Source organism: Crocodylus porosus, unplaced genomic scaffold, assembly GCF_001723895.1.
Source record: "Crocodylus porosus isolate Cpor-Errol unplaced genomic scaffold, CroPor_comp1, whole genome shotgun sequence".
Classification (NCBI taxonomy): domain Eukaryota; kingdom Metazoa; phylum Chordata; order Crocodylia; family Crocodylidae; genus Crocodylus; species Crocodylus porosus.
This window is the reverse complement of record NW_017728932.1, coordinates 8,255,617-8,276,065: the sequence shown is the minus strand read 5'-3', so window position 1 is coordinate 8,276,065 and position 20,449 is coordinate 8,255,617. Positions and strand designations below refer to the sequence as shown.

At 46.3% G+C, this 20,449-nt stretch overlaps 1 protein-coding gene across 1 annotated transcript; it reads left to right on the top strand.

The window, feature by feature from the left end:
* Positions 1-3,425: 3,425 nt before the first annotated feature.
* ASL (argininosuccinate lyase) lies at positions 3,426-18,921 on the top strand. Its single transcript, XM_019545512.1, has 17 exons — positions 3,426-3,514; positions 3,860-3,919; positions 7,007-7,201; positions 7,621-7,704; positions 8,293-8,349; positions 9,115-9,212; positions 10,277-10,354; positions 10,998-11,075; positions 11,968-12,020; positions 12,496-12,558; positions 12,959-13,073; positions 14,618-14,702; positions 15,661-15,720; positions 16,632-16,715; positions 17,173-17,253; positions 17,770-17,876; positions 18,679-18,921. Exons 1-17 carry the CDS (start codon positions 3,509-3,511, stop codon positions 18,827-18,829), a joined length of 1,455 nt encoding a protein of 484 aa, XP_019401057.1. The 5' UTR covers positions 3,426-3,508; the 3' UTR covers positions 18,830-18,921.
* The last annotated feature ends 1,528 nt before the right edge of the window (positions 18,922-20,449 follow it).

The following is a 20,449-nucleotide window of genomic DNA, read 5'->3' as shown; positions in this document are numbered from 1 at the left end:
GGTCATACCCCAGGAGCCACCGCAGTCATTGCACAGTGACGGCGATGAACAAACACCCAGCTCAACAGACAGACTCCAGAGAGAGCTAGTCGCCTTTGTTTGTTCATGTGATTCACTGACCCTAGCACAATATGGCCCAGACCAGCAGAGCAAAGCCCTGCTATACGATACCACGTGCCCCTGCTTTTTTATGCTTAGCATCTCATTTGTCTTCCGACACCAGTTAATTATCTGCATCTTAGCTGATATCTTTCTTAGGGCTTCGTTCCAGAGCTCCGCTATGCACTTCGGCCGCTGGGCTCTGGAGTTCATTCACAACCAAAATTATCACTATGCTCCACACAAACGACTTTCCAAAGAGAAGATGCAAAAGTAGCGCTTAGCCCAGGTATCTCAGTTTTTAATTACTGTACTTCTGATCGGACTCAGCGGCTTGGGATGTGTACATTAGAGTATCCATAGGGAATGCAGACATGGAATTTTCTAAATGTGCAGCGTATAAACATTTCAAGCATAGGATTGTGATTGTTACCACTAAGGCTCAATGAGAGAGGAGCCTTGGTATTAGCTGCTGAAAGCAGGGGACATAGTAACTGCTATGGAAAGCAGATCTGCAATGTATCTATTCTTTGTCATGAAAGATGTTTTCTGTATTCAGCATTTTGCATCTTTTTTACATTCAGAATTCATTAAAGGATTCTTTTTATAAAACATGTCAGCACGGCTCCACACCACCCCAGCTAACAGTGCATTTCACTGACCAGCAGATTGAGTCTATAGGATGACTTTAGGGCAAAAGTTATGTGAGTCAATTCATTTCTAGAGTTAGGCCTAATACAAAGAGTATATTCCTGCAAATCGCTATATAAAGCACTGAAAAGGCTGAACATGATTATTAAAAACTCTAATAAAGGAAAAATTAAAAGAAATAGGTAATGCTGTGACTAGTCCCCAAGGAGCAAGTGCGGTTAAGGCACGGATCTCTAATCTTTTGGAACAACGAAACGTAGTAAAATAGTGTTAAATGTTTCTTTGCAGTTGAATGTGCCATATTCCCCTCCAAAGCACCCCAGTATGTATGGTACATCAGTCTGGAAAAGAAAAGGATCAGAAATGGGGCTGTGCTCCATTCCCTGTCCCCAGGGGAAATGATCTGAAGTACACAGTGCCATTTCATCAGGGGCTTCATAGAAGCAAGTAAAACAGCAAAATGATAAAGCAGAAAGTGGGAGGAAATTAAAAACGGGGAAAAAAGGGAAGAAAGCACTTATTTGAGGCCCATTTTGCAATCTTCAATTGGCACAAAGGTACTGTTACTCTCTAGCTCAAAACCACCCTGTTAAAAAGTCCTCCTGCCTTGTTTACTGGCTCTCCCCATCCCTGGAACTTCTGTTCTGATTTCTGTTTTTCACACTTTCCATGCTGTTCATCGCTAGGAAAAGGACTGTAACTGTGACATCCCATTCAAAACAGTAGAAAAGAATTAAGCATCTCTTGTAGCCAAGTAAGTAAATACATTCAGCACATCCCCCCAAATTATCACCGCTGTGAGCATCTAGACACCAGTGGTGGAAAGGAGATGAAGAGGTGGGACTGAGACAAGAAGGGTTGAGCGGATGGAGAGGACAAGCCACAGGTAAGGAGAAAAAGACTCCAAATGGGAACAAGGGACATGGCAAGAGAAAGACAATACAAGAGATGCAGGGGATAGTGGTGGAGAAATGATTGCACATGTTCTGCTGGGGATTTTGATGACAAATTCACCTGAAATTTAATTTGTACCATTCCTAGAGCTCCTCAGAGGTCTGGATACTGAAGACTGGAATAAGTAGTGCACTGTAATAGTTAACAAACAGTGTGAATAATAATAATAAAAGTAATAGCAACAAAAGTAAAAAAAAAAAAGCATCATTAGGAGTGTGGAAGAAGGGAAAAGCATTTCCTTGCTGGGGAGTGACTGAGTACTTAGCGCCAAGGAACAAATGCTGGGCTGGGGTCTGTTTTCTGGGGTCTCCCCTACCTGTATCGTTGTTCAGTCCTTGGAGCTGGGTCAGTTGACAAAGGGATTTTATTAAAATAGCGGCTCCCTGCAATAATAGGGACTGGACTCAACAACCCAGAAGGTCCCATCTAGTCCATTATGAATTAGCTAGCAGTGAATCAACAACCAGTGTATCAACCTGCACAATGAGGAACTTGAAAAGGCTATTCTGTTCAGCCACAATCAGTCTACCAAAGTTGAAAGCTAACAAGAGTCACTCATTGATAACGACTCCCTCAAGTGGCGAAAATGTAGAAGCCCACAGCTGCTGTGGCAATATCCCCCCAAAATAGGTTTTATACATGCAGAGGTGGAAACAGGAAAGACCCAGGGGGAATCCTGCAGGCCAGATGACACAGTGCCAAGGGGTTGCATGTGGTTTGCAAACTGGGGGTTGAGCACCCCTGCTCTAATCCAGCGTTTCTCAACCCATGGCTTGAGGCCCAAAAGTGGGTCACAAGAATATATGGAAGGGTTGCAAATGGATTATCCTTTAAAGGAGAAAAACGTGGGAAATCATGGCTTTTCCCTTGCAGCCAGTTCCAACCTGCAAGGGGCTGCTTGAGGTCCCTCCATGCCCCACACACACCTACCCCCCACCCCACACACCAGCGGGCTGGGGCCTGGGGGTGAGGGGCACTGGGTCAGCACTGGCCATCGATGTGACAAATGGGTCCTGGTACAAAAAAGGTTGAGAGCTGCTGTTCTAATCCACGGGCGACTGGTGCCTCCCGAATCTGGGAGGGCACCAGACCCCGCAGCGGCCGATCGCCGAACCAGCAGCAAAACTGGCGAAACTGGAAGTGTGCTTTCACCAGCACTTCGGGTTTCGCAGCTGGCGCCAAGGGGGTGCACGGCTGATCTCTGCACCCGTGCGCACCAATGTTTTTCTAATCCATCCCAACCTCCTAGCGGGTGGTACATGATGGGGAAAAGCAGAAGATCAACTCCTATTGACTCCCAGCATAGTTTTCTGCATGGCTTACAGAGGTGTGTTTCAAGTTGAGACAATATTTTCAACTCCAGAGGTTTTAAACAGCTACTAAATAATAAGTTGAGCTTTTGGATTCAGACGCACGTGGGCAAACTCCCATTTCCCAGAGCGATACACTCCAGGCACGGAGGTTTTCTCCAACGGAAAGCATTAGGGAGTCTCTCCCCTCCATCCCATTCTCTCCTTCTGCCCCCATAACGTACGCTTTTTGCAAGCTGAATTGGCTCAGGGGGCTTATATGCACTGATCTCAGACCATCTGAATAAATCTTTATAATTTGCTAGCATTGCAATATTGGAGCCCAGCAGGACCAGAGGGGCAGCGAGGGGGTGGGACTAGATGTGGGAGGGAACTGCGGGGAAATTCCAGATCTGTCAGCCCCCCCGTGGGGGCGGGGCTATGACATCAGCTGGCTGTGCCTAAAAGCAGCCCTCTGAGCCAGACCCGGCAGAGATCAGCCAGTGCTTCCCTGCATGCAGGTGAGTTAAGCTGGGACGTGAACCAGAGGGGCTGGAGTGCACTTTCCGACCCTCTGCACTCGCATGGCAGGCTGCAGCAGACCTCGCTGCGTGGCCGATACACAGCGCAACGCAACTGCTTTGCTTCTTGTGCAATAAATCCTGAGACAGCCCTGTCCTGCTGGAGCTGATCACGGATGATTAATCACGCTGTCTTTACCCCGGGCAGGATTTTTGCAAACAGCGGTTTGTCCAAAGCGGTGGGGCGGCGGTACTTTCCTGCGGGGCGGTCCAGTGCGGTTTGTCCAAAGGTGCAGGTTTCCCTGTCTGAGAGGGAAAAACATCTGAGCTGTTTTCTTCTTGCAGACTGCACAAGTTGCTGAAGTCTCCATAGGAAACAGGCAGCGGTCAGACATGACAGCTGAGGTGAGTGTGAGCTTTGATTTCTCAGTAGTAGATGTCACCCACTTGCAAACTAAACTTTTGAGAAGCTTGATTAAAAATATCAGAGACCAACATTTTATCAGAGCTCTTTTTCACATGAGATCACTTATTTTAGGTGAAGATTACTTCGCAGTTAAGTGCTATTTAGACAGCTACTTGTATAACTGCTCACCAGCACTGTCTGTCTGTACCGAGGCTGCATTTTCAGTATCTGCCCCAAACTAGCAGCCTCTGAACCAAACTGCTCTGCCGCCTCTCCCATCTAATGCTGTTGCATTCCGACAAGCATCTTCTACCCTCATCACTGCCCTGATTAGTTTGACAGGTAGCAATTTCAAGTGAGAGAGAAGTCCCCCACAAAATTTATGGTGAATTACTGTGACTTCCAAAAGTTAAATAAGAGAGTCGGGGGGGTGGGAAAAAAGTCTAGTTATGAACATACAATCAATTGCAAGGTGAGCTTGGGTACCTCAATTTTCCATGTCTGAATTCAGGAGGAGAAAATCCCAACTAAATGTAACTACAAATCTGTCCCATTTCCCACCTCATTTACCTAGGTTTGGTCACTCGTTTTTAGCATTGTTCCTGTGAACCAGCAGAGGAAACTAATAGAAGGGCAATGTCTAATCGGTATTGTAGCTGAGGCCGTGCAAAATTTGGCTGTGGACAAAGTTAGAATTAAAAAAGGGCATATGCTTAAAACAGCCCTGAAATCAAATCTTTAAACACAAAGGGCCTAATTTTATGGTTCTAAAAAGGCAAACTTCACAAGGACTTACTTGCTTCTACAGGGACACAATGATAGGGCCCATAAAAGATGTTGGTTCAGCAGGAACTGGTTTAATAGGTTGGAGACAGTCTCTGGGGGGAAAGTTTCCTAGAGTTACTCACCAATAACCCCTTTAGCTGATAAAATAATGGTATTGATTATCTTGAGACAGGGTCCTATCCAGTCAGCTGCCATGGATGGTGGTTTGGATGTGAAGAGGGAGAGGGAGAAATGTGTGAGATATAAGACAGATGGGCCAAAGTATCCACACTGCAATTCAGGCTCTGCAGGAGGAGTTTCGATAAATGCTCCCAAAATGCTTCTCTTTGCCCACTAGTATCTGCTCTGGAAATTTGCTTTTAAAATCCATAAGGATCAATCCTGGAGTCCATACATAAGCAGAGCTCCCATTTGAGTCCAGTGGAAATTTGGCCTGAGTAAGGACTTCAGGATGTGTCCCACTTGGGTAAGCAAGTGACTTGTGACCAAACAACGCATCTTCTTAGCTGCTGAAGCAGATGCGTTGTACAAATCCAGGGTGAGATGGGCCATATGCACCTTGCTGCATTTTGACTGGCTTGAAGGGTGACTTAGATTCATAGAAAATTAGCATGAAAAGGGACCTCAGGAGGTCACATCTAGTCCAACCCCTTGCTTAAAGCAGGACCATCCCCAACTCGATCATTCCAGCCAGGGCTTTGTCTAGCCAGGTCTTAAGTACCTCCAAGGATGGAGCTTCCACCACTTCTCTGGGTAACCTGGTCCAGGGTTTTACTACCGTCCGAGTGAGGAAGTTCTTCCTAATATCTAACCTAAACTTCCCTTCCTTCCGAGGCACGCTTCTAAAATGAACGCCATTAGGCCACACACAAATATGAATATACTAGATGAATGGATGTGTAAAAAAAAGCCAAAAAAACCAACCCTTAAAAATTGCAGAGCCTGAGTCATTTCATAGCTGTTTTGTCTTCCTAAGGTATGGCTGATAAAAAGCCGAGGAAGAAACTCTCATTTGTGCTTGTGTAACAGTGTCCTTTTAAACTACTTACTGAAAACTTTATGCTATTAGACCTATCGTGTCAGAGCTGCTGGCTTGAAGCTGGAGATGCTAAGACTAGCACGAAGAGGTACTGAGCACCCTCCGCTCCCAGCTGCAGTCAGCCTGATTCCCTCCTCAGCGCAACCATCAAATGCCTCATAATTTCAGAAGTGGTTTATACAATGGAGGTAGCTTGTGTCTGTCCGCAGCTGCCTCTGTGCCACTCAATCAAAAACGACTTTTTATTCTCGATTAAAAAGTGTATCCCTTTTCCCATACAATGCAACAGATGCTAATCTGTACTATGACCCTCACTGACTAGTCATGCTCTAAAAGGGTATCAGTGGGTCAGTGCACTTCGCCTGCTTTAGAAGAAAGAGGTATCAGTGCTGGATTTGTCACATGCCTTTGTATTTGTTTAAAAAAGTTAGGGCATATTAATGTCATACTTACTTTGGAGCAAAGGTCACTAAAGAGGGCTTGGGACCCAGTTAATGGCTCAATAGCTAAACAGTAATGGCAAGGAGAGATTGCCCATCTCCTGAACCACATCCCAGAGTCCTAGCTGATCAGTGCTATGAGGATCCGCTCCTGTCTGAGCATTGCCTTCATTCAGCTCTTGGACAAGCACTGGCAGCTTCCACTGAGTCAAGGTCAAGACTGATGTTCACATTATTATTTTATGTATTGTGGCATCACCCCGGAGCCCTCATTTTCCCAGAAGAAAAAGCCTGGTCCTTACCTCAAAGAGCTTACAGAGGACCGGAGCCACTGGCTGATAGGGGATGATGTCAGGGGGAAGCCCAAGGAAATGAGATGGGGAGTGGCCTCAGTACATGGGCAGCCCGACTGCTATGCTTCTTTGCAGGCTATTGCAGATTACCAGCTGCGTAAGGGAGCGTAGCTCTTTCCATGTGGGAAGAGAAAGAGGGTCAATCCTGCCAACAGGAGCCTGTAAATTTGTAAATGTAAAGCACTCAGCGTATTCTGATCCCTCTAAAGGTCAGTTCCAGCACTATTTACACCACTTCCAAATCCAGGCTGTTGACTTAGTCTGATCCTTTGGCAGGGGTGCAGCATCTGCTTACACCAGGTCTGAATTTGGTCCTATATGCTCTGTTATATGCTAACACTGCAGAGTGGCAGGGGACTGTCCCGCCGTCCTGTTTTTTAAATCAGTGCTAATCTGAAGGATTGTGTTGCTTTGGGTGTCCAAAATGATTGATTGGTTTGCTTTCTTTTCCCACTTCCTTTTGCACAGGGGGATAAACTTTGGGGGGGAAGATTTGTAGGAGGCCTGGATCCCGTCATGGAGAGGCTCAACTCTTCCATTGATTATGACCAGAGGTTGTCAGAAGTCGACATCCAAGGGAGCATGGCTTATGCCAAGGCCTTGGAAAAGACTGGAATTCTGACCAAACCTGAGCTGGAGAAGATCCTCAATGGACTGGAAAAGGTATTTATTTATTAGCTGAAGTAGATGGTATGATGCAAGGCTGCCAGCCATAAGGACAAATACAGGTACAGTAAACTTCAGCCACCGCTATTGAGATAACAGTGCTGTTATCCACAACCCGTTTCTGGAGTGATCCATGAACGAATAGTGCCAAATGCACTCTCGGAGTCTCACACATGGGTGGCATGGCAAGAGTCTTGGTGCTGTCTTTCAGCTGCAGTAATCTGGCTTTCTCCTACTATTGTGTAACGCCAATGAAATCTCACCAGTGTGAGATCAGATTTGGAGGGAGGAGGGGACAGTTCTAGATCCAGGGTTATCAAAGTGTTTTACAAACTTATAGGAATTGAGCCTCCCAAGAGCCATCTAAAGTAGGGAAATAATAATTCCTGACTGCTGTCTTTTGCTGACATTTGTAGATCTCTGAGGAATGGTCCAAAGGACTCTTTGTGCTGAACCCAAATGATGAGGACATCCACACTGCCAACGAGCGCAGACTGAAGGTGCAGTTCAGTTAATTTCTTCATAACTTCCTGTGAACATCTCTGACCATTTTGGGAACTGTAACATTCGCTTCTCCCTCTGCATACTTGAACTGTTTCCTATTTTTGGTTGCGTTCCTATTGAAAGAATCAAATACTTCTGCAGTGACCAGCCACATGGATGCATTCAGTAAGCAGATATTGCCCACTGTTTTCCCATCCCTGAAAATAGACCCTGGCCAGCCTACTGCATCAGTGGTAGATCCTGATATTACACACACTTGTGCACCTGGCTAGCTCCATGCACACTGAGTATTTAACATCATTAATTACTAAACTAGCACCTTTCGGCTCTCATTGGGAGAGCCGTTTACAAAACAGTGGTGCCGAGGGCTCCCTAATCAGGACCTTGCTGTGGCCTAGGCACTGGACATGCATCCAACAAGTAACAGTCCCTGCCCGGAAGAGATTGTGGCTTCCATGTCCTACGTTCATGCATGTGTGCAGGATCCTAGCTTGAGTTTTTAAGCCGCAGAGATGTGAGGTTTCACTCAAGTCTTCCTGTTTCCACGAAGCTAATGCTGATGGAAATGCTTCTCTTGCCCACAGGAGCTGATTGGAGAGGTGGCTGGAAAACTCCACACTGGACGAAGCAGAAATGATCAAGTAAGGAGAGAAATCTCTTTGCCCCTTCAGTCCTCCCCCCACACTCTATCATCAGATTTCCTACGGCGTGCTTCAGTATTTCTTAAATGCCACCCACAAAGTCACGGCAATCATGCAACTTAATTTAGTGGCACGCTGGTAACAGCTGAGCACGATCGCTGAGCAGCGTTGCCTTATGAGAATGTGAACTGATTTCCCTTGGCAGCAGTATTGTACCTTGAATCTGTCTCCTCCTGGATGCAGTGAGAGTTCTGGATCAAAGGGGGGTGGAAAAACCGAAGTCACTTCATGACTTTCTTGCAAAGCATTGCAGCAGTGTTCATGTCAGACTTCACGAGTGCTACCTGTATCGAATAGCATGTCTGCGTGGACTGAGGAGAGAGCACAGGGCCTTCTGCTGAGGACACAGTGCTTCCTATGAACCCAAGACAGCTGCTACTCTAAAAGTAGTGGGGTCTGTGTTGTACATTTTACATAAAGAAGGTTTGCTGTACTGCTCTGCAGGAGAAGCAGTACTCATGGGCACAGCACCATAAACTCTCTGTGGGAGGGCACAGAAGATTTTGGGATCTAATTTTGCCCTGGTGCATGTGCGTATTCCAGTAAGGTGGTTATAAGTGCAGAGAAAGGCAAAAAAATCTTCCGTGCTTGATTAATGACCTGTACACCTCTTTCCTCTCCTTTCCATTCTTTGACCTATGTAATATGGAATACAGTGACGTTTATTTGATCACAAGGTACACTGCACTCGGTCTGCTCTTACAGGTTGTGACTGACTTGCGAATGTTCATGAGGAATTTCTACTCTGTCCTGTCTGCTCACCTGCTGCAGCTCATTAGGGCTCTGGTGGAGCGAGCTGCTGTGTAAGTCCTTTTTTTTTTCAAATCCCACATTCAAGTAAAAATCTCTTGCTTCTCTTGGCTTCTGCACTACCATGTTAGAAATGCTGGGCTGGCTCCTGATCCAGTGTAAATCATCAGAGCTCTTCTGATGTCAGGAATATATCCTGCGGTTAGGTGCATACTTGGGTAGTATGCATTCAAGCAAAGCATGTGTGGCTGATGCCTGAGATAATACCAGTGGCCCTAATTCTCTGGCCTGCTGCATGGAAAATTCCCCTTACCCCAACTGTATCCTGGCAACAGAAGTCAGATGGCGAGGTCAGAATTTAATTTAAAGCAGAAAAAAGAAATTTAAGCAGCTGGACATTGCCAGACATCCTGAATTGTGACTTGGTAGAAATTGTAATCACTTTAACTCCTGATTAAATTGCAGTGATCCAGAACACACACTTATCAAGATATCTGAATGCAAGTTTGGGTGCCACTCAAATCTTTGTCTAGAGGGGATCTTTCATTGTTCTGTTCTTTTTGTACATGACGGTGACAATGGTGATCATAAATAAGAAGGATTTGTAAAGCAAAGGTTGGGTACTATCTTAAATCGGTAATACAGGGTGATTGTGCCAAAGCATCTTGTGTGCTAAGTGCTAGTCTGGGAACTCCCGAATCGTAACACTGGCTCCGACAGTTCCTAGGTGCCAGGGCACGGGGATGTTATGATCCTCTAGACTGACCTGCATAACACAGGCTAAAGAACACAGGCCAAGAGAAGTGGTGCTGGCTCCTACCCTGGGGGTCTTTAAGAGGAGGCTAGATGTACACCTTGCTGGGGTCATTTGACCCCAGTACTCTTTCCTGCCATGGCAGGGGGTCAGACTCGATGATCTCCTCAGGTCCCTTCCGACCCTAGAAACTATGAAAGTATGAACCTTGCACAGTAACTTCTTCCTGAAGCCCAGAATTTCTCTTGGAGCTCTGGCCTCCCTTTTCTCAGCCTTAGATGCTTCCCTGTTTAGTCTGTATCTTCATTCAGGCTGTTGGACTGTCAGCTGGCTGTTTGCCTCATCTCTCCTTTCATATTGCAGAGAAACTGATGTCATCTTCCCTGGCTATACTCACCTGCAAAGAGCTCAGCCAATCAGATGGAGCCACTTCTTGCTCAGGTACCATCCTTCTTAGGCTCTGCTGTGAGAGTTTGTCCTTGGGGACCAACTCCTTGTGACACCCAGAAGTGCAGTTGTAACACAAAGTACCATCAGCATGCGATGATGCCCCAACAGCCTCCAAGGCCAATGTGGAAGCTGATGCTCCATTGTGGAATCGACCCATCTTCACGCACCTCCTGGGTTGTGGATGACTTAAGAAAACAATTGTGTGAACATGTCACATCCAAAGCATGCTTGCACCAGGGTGATGGAACCAGACTTGGGAACTAGATCTCTACTTCCTAATAGGGTTCGCCACACAGAACTTAGGACAAGTTTCATTTGCACTTAGTTTACCAAGGTTTGATCTTCCCAGCTGAGTAAATGTTGCAAAGGAGCTAAAGACTGGGGACATTATCAGAAGGGCTGCCACTGGAGCAGAGCTTTGCTTCACTGGAGGTAGCCTCACCTTGCTCCTGGTTGTTGCATCTCTGCTGACAAGGCATCCATTACCATGGCCTCTGACTTTCATGGCGTGCGAGTTCTGTTGATAAGTAAGGTTCTGGTACTACTCACACCAGCTAAAAGCCATTTTGTTAGGGAGGCAAATGCTAAACCTGGTTATTTCACTCTCTTCCTCTATCACCTTGTCTTCCCACAGTCATGCTGTTGCTCTGCTCCGAGATTCTGACCGTCTGAGAGAAATCAAGAAAAGGATCAACATTCTGCCTTTGGGAAGGTAAGTCGCTTGCCTCTCTTGACTTCTATGCTGCTATGTTAGAAAGTCGGGACCAGCTCCTGATCTGGTATAAACCATCAGCATTCTCCCAATGTCAGGAGCACTCCCTCTGGTCAGCTGCACATAGGAATACTGTACAGTCAAGCAAAATGTGCGGGACCATGGTTCATGCTTGAGATAATGCTGGCAGCCTCAACCTTTCTGGTCGGCCATGGAAACGCCTGTTAACATTTATGCCTCTTGCATAACAAAGGCAGATGTAAGGCCTGGACCCTTTCCCCCAAAGGGAATTGTGTTTTCTGGTGGAGCAAAAGACAGCTCTTATTTGTAAACAGCATAGCTAGAAGGGGACTTGCCTATATTTCCAACCCTGGATACTAGAAAATGTTTAACACACTTCCTATTCTGAATATTGTTCTCCATCACCAAAAGTCTGTCTCCGCTGGAGAGGCCTATTGGTGAAATGGTGCCTTAGACTATGTGTGTTCACATTATTAGCTCTGCTGTCCTGTCAAGTTTTTGCCTTGGAAATGGGCAGATAGTAGAGGTCAAGATCTCTGGTATGAACAGCTCTTCTCTCATTAGAAGCATACTTCTGTATCCACTAAAGTCAGTGAGACTTTTGCCATTGACTCTGCTTTTGTAGGCGTGAAAGACACCAAGTCACCTTCACAGAATAAGAAACTCCTGGCTGCCTTTGGCTAAAAATTACCTTGTAGGAGTTGGTATAGTTGTACACATAGTATGGGACAAGCAGCGCACTAGAAAAGCAGCATGCAGTCAGAGCTTGGGGCATCGCTCTCTGTGACTCAGTTTGTGCAGAGGACACAGAAGTAGGTGTGTTAGTGTCAGTGCGGTGTGTCATGCATGGCTTTCCCTTCTCCCTGTGCAGTGGTGCTGTGGCTGGCAACCCGCTCAGTATTGATAGAGAGTTCCTGCGTAAGGGTAAGTTGTTGTCAGCTGCCCCTCACTAGAACTGAGCAAGTGCATGGCCTAAACCTAGCCCTAATGGACAGGAAGGAGAGGGACTAACAGACTGTCTGCTGCATCATAATCTAGAGATCCCCCTTGTACATTCCTCTCAGCCCTCTATTTATCCTTTTCATAACCCAACCTCAGTTTTGTTTTACTGCTTGAGATGGGGGGCGGACAGGTTCCCCTTCCCTTGCCCTTCCCTGATGCTGTCAAGAGAAGCCCTGGTAGTTGGGGCTCTTGCTACAGAATCACACCTCCCCCCACCCACCCACAGACACACACACACTGATCTTTGCATCTCTCTGACATGGGATATAGTTAGTCAGGAGCTAGTCCATGCACTTGGAAACTAGCAATACCCCTGACTTCTCCTGAATCAAGGCCTTAGACAGCTCAGGTAATGCTCATGTTTAGATCATCACCATGTGTGCTCTTTAAATTGCAGAACTTGATTTTGCCCATATCAGCCTGAACAGCATGGATGCTGTCAGTGAACGTGACTTTGTGGGTAGGTGCAACTTTATCACTGTTGCCTTTATCATTGTTGTCTTTCTGTCACTGCTTACTATCTAGAAACCTGCTTTTGATAAATTTTTCAAGGGGGGGGAAGCTCAGATACGGCCATTTTTAGCAGCAGCTCTGCAAGGAGAGATCAGTCTTTTAACTGAACATTAATGCTACATTTGAATTTTTGATCTATGACGGGTAAAATTGGAGCACTAGAATAAGACTTCTGATGACCAAAGTCATCTGAAAAATCTCTAACTTCTCTTCAACAAATGCTTTAGACTGTCTACATCCTACATTTTCCTGCAGCCCAACTGCAAGCAATTGCCACCATAAAAAGACTTTCATATATGTAGATAGATAGATTTATTTATTTATTTAACTTCACTCCTGCCCTACAGTGGAGTTCCTCTTCTTTGCCTCCCTTGTGATGACTCACCTGAGCAAGATGGCTGAAGATCTCATCATCTACAGTACAAAGGAGTTTGGCTTTGTGACCCTGTCTGATGCCTACAGGTAACGCTCTACTTCTTGCTACAAATTTTAAAGTAAAAAGAACTAATACAAAATGTATTTTATTCCCTTTTTAGAAATACCCAGCACAAGAAGGGCCCAGACAGTAAACTGATATAGCTGTGACCCTGTACTGGAATCAGGAGAGAGATCAGCTGTAACTCTCCTCAGTTAGTGAGTTGGGTTGCTGTGACTGGGGCAAGGGGACCTCAGAAATTAGGTATCAAGAATAAAGATGACCCTGCAGAACCACCTCCTAAAATATGGGCAGGTTGATGGGTTTGCAGTATCAGACTTGTTGCCGTTAGACCCTTCAGGTGGCCACTTCCAAGCCCACCGGAATATGAAAGCATCATCTCAAAGCTTCTTGGTATTGAAGGCTTTATCCCCCTCCTTTCAGCATCCTATTAATACTGGCTCCCCAGCAACTGATGCAACATGGTAATCAGGCACCCCCACCCTAGCAGGGCTGGCATAGAGCCTGGGTGTTTAGGCCAGGAGTGGTGGGTAGGAACAAGCTACAATGCCTTCCTGCTTACAAAGATCCTGACAGATGCCCAGTAATGACGCATCTTGCCTAATCCAGTTATGTACATGGTCAGACCTATTAACAAGGTTGTTTTCTTTCCATTTTTTAAGTGAATTGTTGCTAGGAGAGAAGTATTTAATAGCTAGAGAAAGGGACCAGGAGATCTAAGGTCTGTTCCTGCCTTGCTACTGACCCACTGTATGACTATGGTCACTCCACCTCTTTGCCACAATTTGCGCATCTGTAAGATAGGGATGATAGTGGTTTCACTCTGGACTAATAGTTGCTAAGCCTTTGAGCTTGTCAAATGAAAGGAGCCTTCTGTGCACATGTATTTTTTTTAACTCTCATTCCAGTAGCCCTTATTCCACCAAGGTCTCTGCTGTGTTCGCTGGGCATTTTGCCCAAGTAAACGCTTCTAGAATCAGGCTGTAAATGCGCCTGTGCTAACAAAAAAAAGAGAGAAAATAACTCTGTTTCCTGCTGTGAGCTGGGAGTTCCTGTAAAAGGAGCCTTTAACAGGCATGTTTTGTAATCCTTCCAGATTTCCTGTTACAGGCGTCTTTCATGCTCTGTAGCGCCCTAAATGCCTAACGTGGCAGAATCCTCACACCCAATTTTGTCGGTATATCCTGGTAAGAGACACCACACCCTTAGGCTGGACTTTCCTAAGTTCATGGGTATAGCTGATGTAACAGTTGTTCCTTGAATGAGGAAGCTGAGATCTTTCTACCTAAGAAAGCTAAGCTTTCAAACAGACTCAAAAGCAGGAGTGTGAAAGCAAAACTCAAGTTACTGAAATGAAGGTTCAGCTTCTGAAACCTTGGAAAATGAGACCCATTATTGTTATGTGTGGTGAGCACTGGAAATCTCTCATCCACAAGGAAGAGAGTGCCCAGCAGAAAAAGGTACCAAGAGTACTTCATGCTCCCAGTGCAACAAGCTGCGCTGTCTTTCCAGCCTTGCTCTCTGCAGATCAGGTCTCCGTAGTCTCATGCTCCAAGTGTTTTGTTTTCAGCACCGGCAGTAGCCTGATGCCTCAGAAGAAGAACCCTGATAGCCTGGAGATAATCCGCAGCAAGGCTGGACGTGTGTTTGGAAGGGTAAGCCTGCAAAGGGAGAAGAAGCAGGTTTTTCAGGGCGCTTTCCCCATTACCCCAGTCCAGGAAGAAAAGGAATCCTTCCTACCAGACTTTGGGTCTCTTCCTCCATCTGCCACTGGGCAAGTCACTTGAACAGCAGGAACCCTCTCATTAGGGCCCAGCACGACTCCCTGGGTCTGACTCTGTAGAAATGCTGAAGTCGGCGGGAACTGCGGGTGAAACTGAGCTCAAAACAGCTTAAAGTAGGCTCTGCCAGTCAGAGACCGCTTCTGAAAAAACTTGGCCCTGGTAACCCTGTCTGTTCTGTTTCCCCAATACACACCTGTGCACAGTGCTCTGAGACGTACCGTCCAAAGCCAAATACTGTTTGCTGTGAGTGTCCCAGATCAGCTGCCGGACGGTGTAGAACAGCGGTTCCCAAACTCTGACAGGTTGTGCACTGCCAATTTAAAATGATACAGACTTAAGCACCACCAGCAATTTTTTCAGTTCAGCCATAGGTACCATCAGCAATTTTTTTTACATATCAAGTAATTATAATAAATCAGTTAACGCATACCACTGACAGGTTGTCTGTGTACCACAGATTGGGAACCCCTGGCGTAGAATACTGTTCCTAGGAAGGGATGTAGCATATGACTGCAGGTGACAGGCAGAGAAGATGCAGCTGCTCTGAATGACAGCTGAGACACTGTATTCCTGTTATACACTTAACTGACAACCTAGAGACTGCTGCTGACCCAAGGGAGCTCTGAGAACTGGCCCTCTTTCTTGCCCATCTGCCTGTAGCTTTTCTACCTCAAACAAAAGCAGTTAGGTAATTAATTGAGGCAGTGACTGTAATGCACAGAAACCTGGCCAGATGATGCAGTCCAGGCTTTTGAGCCCTGCTGGGTAAAATTGTATCATTCTTCTAACTTGCCCTAAGCACCCTAACTTTCCTCCCTCTCCTCTGCAGTGCACAAGCATTCTTATGATCCTCAAAGGACTTCCAAACACCTACAACAAGGACCTGCAGGTAAAGCATGGAGGGTTTTTTCCCTATTCCATTTCTCTGCATGAGCATAACTGAAAACTTACTGTGGTAGGAATGACAGCAGCTATTCATACCTGTACATACTGTGTTTTGTATGCAGCAGCACTTAGTCAGAGACAGGGAGGGTGTAAGACCACCATTCAGACCTAAGAGGCATCACAACTCTATTTATCGGTATCCATTATGGAATAAAAAATGACTGACCATTTTCAGGTGACATCAGTGCAGCTCTGTTAGTGGATGCCAGCTGAGGATCTGTCCCAAAGACTGAATGGTTTGTGGGGTCAATAATGCATACAGCAGCTTTTAACTCCATGTTTCTATTCAAAACGACAGTGATCAACTACCTTAGAGGAGTAAGTGGGGGGTTCTGTCCATGACTGGCTGGAGGGACCTTGCCTGGGTGTGTCCAGCCTAGCATTGAGTGGTTGTGGGGAGTAAGCTATCCTGACCCCCGCTAGCAGCAACCACTGCAGAGCACAGCAATGGGAAGTAGGTTCAATATTGCAGAGAGGGCATCAGAGTCTCCAGTAGTTTTTATCAGTGCAAGCATTCATTTAAGTTTGTAAATGATAGATCACACCGTTCAGAAACACTAATCAAATAGCTTCCTGCTCAGATGCAGGCTGCATTGTCCAAATAGAGTTCCTGTGGTGAGAACAGTCTCTCATCTGAATATTAGTCTGCAAAGGGAGACTTGGCCCAGCTGCCTTTATGCAGGGAGCTCACCGGGATGGCCATTCTTCCACATGGGTATGTTCCTACTAGTGCTTACACATCAGATGAACTGAGAGAGCTTCTGCCATGATCCGTGGCCAAGCTATTTGTGCTATTTGGTTTGTGAGCTGCATTAGGTTTGACCTACTTTGATTTTCCCTTTTGTTAACCTACAGGAAGACAAGGAGGCAGTCTTTGATGTTCTGGATACTCTGAACGCTGTGCTTCAGGTGGCAACTGGAGTAATTTCTACTCTCCAGGTAAGATTAGAGCCATTTACTACTAAATTTATTGGGTCCTGCTCTTGCTTCACACCAGTGTAACTTAGGAGTAACTCCATAGCCAACAGACAGACTTACACTGGTAAAATATGAAATATGAATTAGGGTACATGGCTGAAACATGTTGCAGGTCATTTATTGATAACAACCACTCCAGTGCTTAATAACAGGTGTTTACTGGATTTCATCAGGAGAGGGAGAGTATGTTGCTAAAGTGCTTGTACCTTCGATTACTTTAAAATGGAATAGCTGGATCACTGACTGTAGCAAAACGAAAGCAAAACGAAAGGGGGAGAAATTCACTTCTTGATCTTGCTCATTGATTTGAAAGGCCTTGCTGCCAAGGCAGTGCTTCTCCTGGCTGAACTCTGTCCCTTCTGCGATTGCTAACATGTCAATGAAAAGTAGCTGTTGTCAATAACTCTTGTTTTTGTAGATCCACAAAGAAAACATGGAGAGAGCCTTGAGCCCTGACATGCTGGCTACTGATCTTGCTTACTACTTGGTTCGTAAAGGAGTAAGTATCAAGAGAATCCCAATGGAAAATGTGATGGAGGATTTTGAAGCTACAGTGTCCCCTCAGGGATGTGTTCAGGGTTGAGGACACTGGGGTAACTTTTGGGCTGCTCCCAATATTAAACTCCATTCTTTCTTGTGACAAGTGCTGGTTATCTCAAGAGGAAGGTACAATCCTCTCCTTTCCTGCTTGAAAAGCACCTAATTGTGCAGTATTCTGTCACTGAAAAGTGCTACATTTTCTATCCTCAGCTGATGGTCGCTAAGTATTGAAAACCCCTTTACATGTATCCCAGGTAGTCTAAGTGCTACGGAGTGGACCTGAGCCCCTTATAAAAGCATAGCGTTAGCTTCTAGCACAAGCACGCCCTACACCTGAGAACGTCCAAACTTCTGAGTCCATGGAAAATGCTGCTCTGTTAAACAAGGTGTATGGGTCACTTCAGTAGTCCCAAAGCCTCTGATCCCAGATTCTACCTGCATATTCGTTAACTGTTGCCTACGCTTGGTACTGCAGATGCCGTTCAGACAGGCTCACATGACATCGGGAAAGGTCGTCCACTTGGCTGAGAGTAAGGGCATCTCCCTCAGTCTTCTCACCCTTGAGGACATGAAGAGCATTAGGTGGGTATCCAGCTTTCAAAGGGCATGACCTATGTCTCCTTAACACCTCTCCCCTTGCTGCACAGATCAGAGAACAACCTCTGTTGCAAGACCTGGCCAGAACTTCATTCCAAGTGCTATTTGGCGGAATTACCTTGGTTCCCAAACTAATGACACCATGAAAAAGGGGACAACTCCCTTACCCACAGGGAACAGCCTTTCCATTGGAGCCACACAAGTTGCAAAGCATAGATTAGACTCTGCAGCAAGTCTCCTATCCCATAGCCCTACAGCCGAGATCCCAAACAGGATTGAAACATGGAATTTCCCTGCGGCGGTTGAAGGGAATAAACAGAAAATGATTCTTATTCATCACAAGCTTCTCACTGCTGTTAATGCCAACCACAGATAGGTCAGAAGTACAATTACCATCTGTGCTTAAATGGCTTCTAACTATACAGTTTTTCCCTGAAGCATGGTGGGCTGGCAGGGGGCTCCCCACTGACAGCATAGCTCTTTGGCCTAGCCCCTACTCATCTTCCAAACGTAGACACTTTTGATGCTGCCTTGTTGTGTGGCACTTCTAAACAGAAAGGGCCTGATTCTCCCCTGGCTTGCACCACATGCTGGCACTGGCGCTGGCACCTGTGCAAAGCAGCTGTAAAACACTTCTGTCCTGACCTGGTAGCTTTGTGCAAGGCAACGATTTGACTTCAGTGGGAGGAGGACTAGGCTTAAGAATGCAGGCAGGGTACAAAGCCAAGGCAATCCTGCATGCAGTGCAGGCTCCACGGCTGTGCTCACCTCTGCTTTGCCTCCCCAGCCCCCTGTTTGCAAGCGACGTGTCCCAGGTGTGGGACTATGTCAACAGCGTGGAGCAGTACACTGCCCCTGGCGGCACTGCCAAGAGCAGCGTAAATGCACAGATCGAGCAGCTGAGGGAGATGATGGAGTCCCAAAAGGAACCGTTCTGAATGTCTGAAAATTATGCCGTGTAGGCTTTGTGCTTGTTGCATTCATTCTAAATTAATAAACAGTGATGCTTTGCAAATTCACCAAAACCCTGTATGCTTGTCACTTGTTTCTTCAGCTACCACAAACACCCGTTGTCCAAGAGATTTGAATAACTAGGACACAATCCCACAAGGTCCCAGTGACCTGAGTAAAGCCTGGATGCTGAGTGATTGGGCTCTAGAAGGCTACTCGGATCAAAAGCAGCAAAATTCTTAATCGCAATCACAGAATCATAGAAAACGAGGGTTGGAAAGGACCTCAGGAGGTTACATCTAGTCCAACCCCCTGCTCAAAGCAAGACCATCCCCATCCGGATCATCCTAGCCAAAGCTTTGTCTAGTTGGGTCTTGAAAACTTCCAAGGATAAGCTTCTACCACCTCTCTAAGTAGCCTGTTCCAGTGTTTTATTACTACCCTCCTAGTGAGAAAATGTTTCCTAATATCTAATGGAAACTTCTCTTGCTGCTACTTGAGATCGTTGCTCCTTGTTCTGTCATGTCATGTCACCACTGAGAACGATCCAGCTCCATCCTCTTTTGAGCCCCCCTGCAGGTAGTTGAAGACTGCTATTAAATCCCCTCTCAGTTTCCTTTTCTCTAGACTAAATAAGCCCAGTTCTCCTAGTCTTTCCTCACAAGTCCTGTCCCCCAACCTTCTCACCTTTTTTGTTGCCCCCTGCTGGACCCTCTCCAATTTGTTCACATCCTTTCTGTAATGGGAGACCCAAAACTGAACACGGTACTTCAGATGTGGCCTCACCAGTGCTGAATAGAGGGAAATAATCACCTTCCTTGATCTGCTGGCAACGCACCTACCAATGCAGCCCAGTATGCCGTTAGCCTTTTTTGGAGGGCACACTGCTAGCTCATAGTCAGCTTATTGTCCGCTGTAACCCCCAGGTCCTTTTCTGCAGAGCTGCTGCCCAGCCAGTCAGCGCCCAGCCTGTACCGGTGCATGGGACTGTCCCGTCCTTAGTGCAGGACTTTGCATTTGTCCTTGTTGAACCCCATGAGCAATACAGAGACCTACAAATGCAGTGCTGGTAGGCACAATGCTAGGTTGGCTCTAACACTGTCAAAGGGCTGTACAGCGTATTCAGGGGGTGTCAAATCACAAATCCTATTAATATGGGAAGACCTCTGCTTTTCTCCACTACACTCACAGCCTTGGCTTAGCATCCCTCTCAGCAGCTGAGGGGGAAGGCTACACATTTCCCAAACCTCTCGTCAGCCTCTTGGTGGCAACAGGGTTTAAACAGCACAAAGAAATCCCCAATCCCACCTAGACTGAACATTTCTTTGCTCTATTGCACTTGTGCCACGGTCAGTATTTGGGCCTGGCACGTCAGTCACCCCTAGTAACCCAGCCCCGCACTGATTTCTTCGGTGCAAAGGCCAACCTGTTCCTTCTGGGGACTCAGACTCCTACTGCACCCCCAGCAGGACGCTCAAACACACTCGCTTGCAGTCCGATTCTACTAATCATTTACTTCCCCCCCAACAAAAACCAGGAACCTTCCAAACACCCGGGAACGGGGGCTGCTGAAAGTCACAGGATATCCCACTGATGGGATGGGAGCG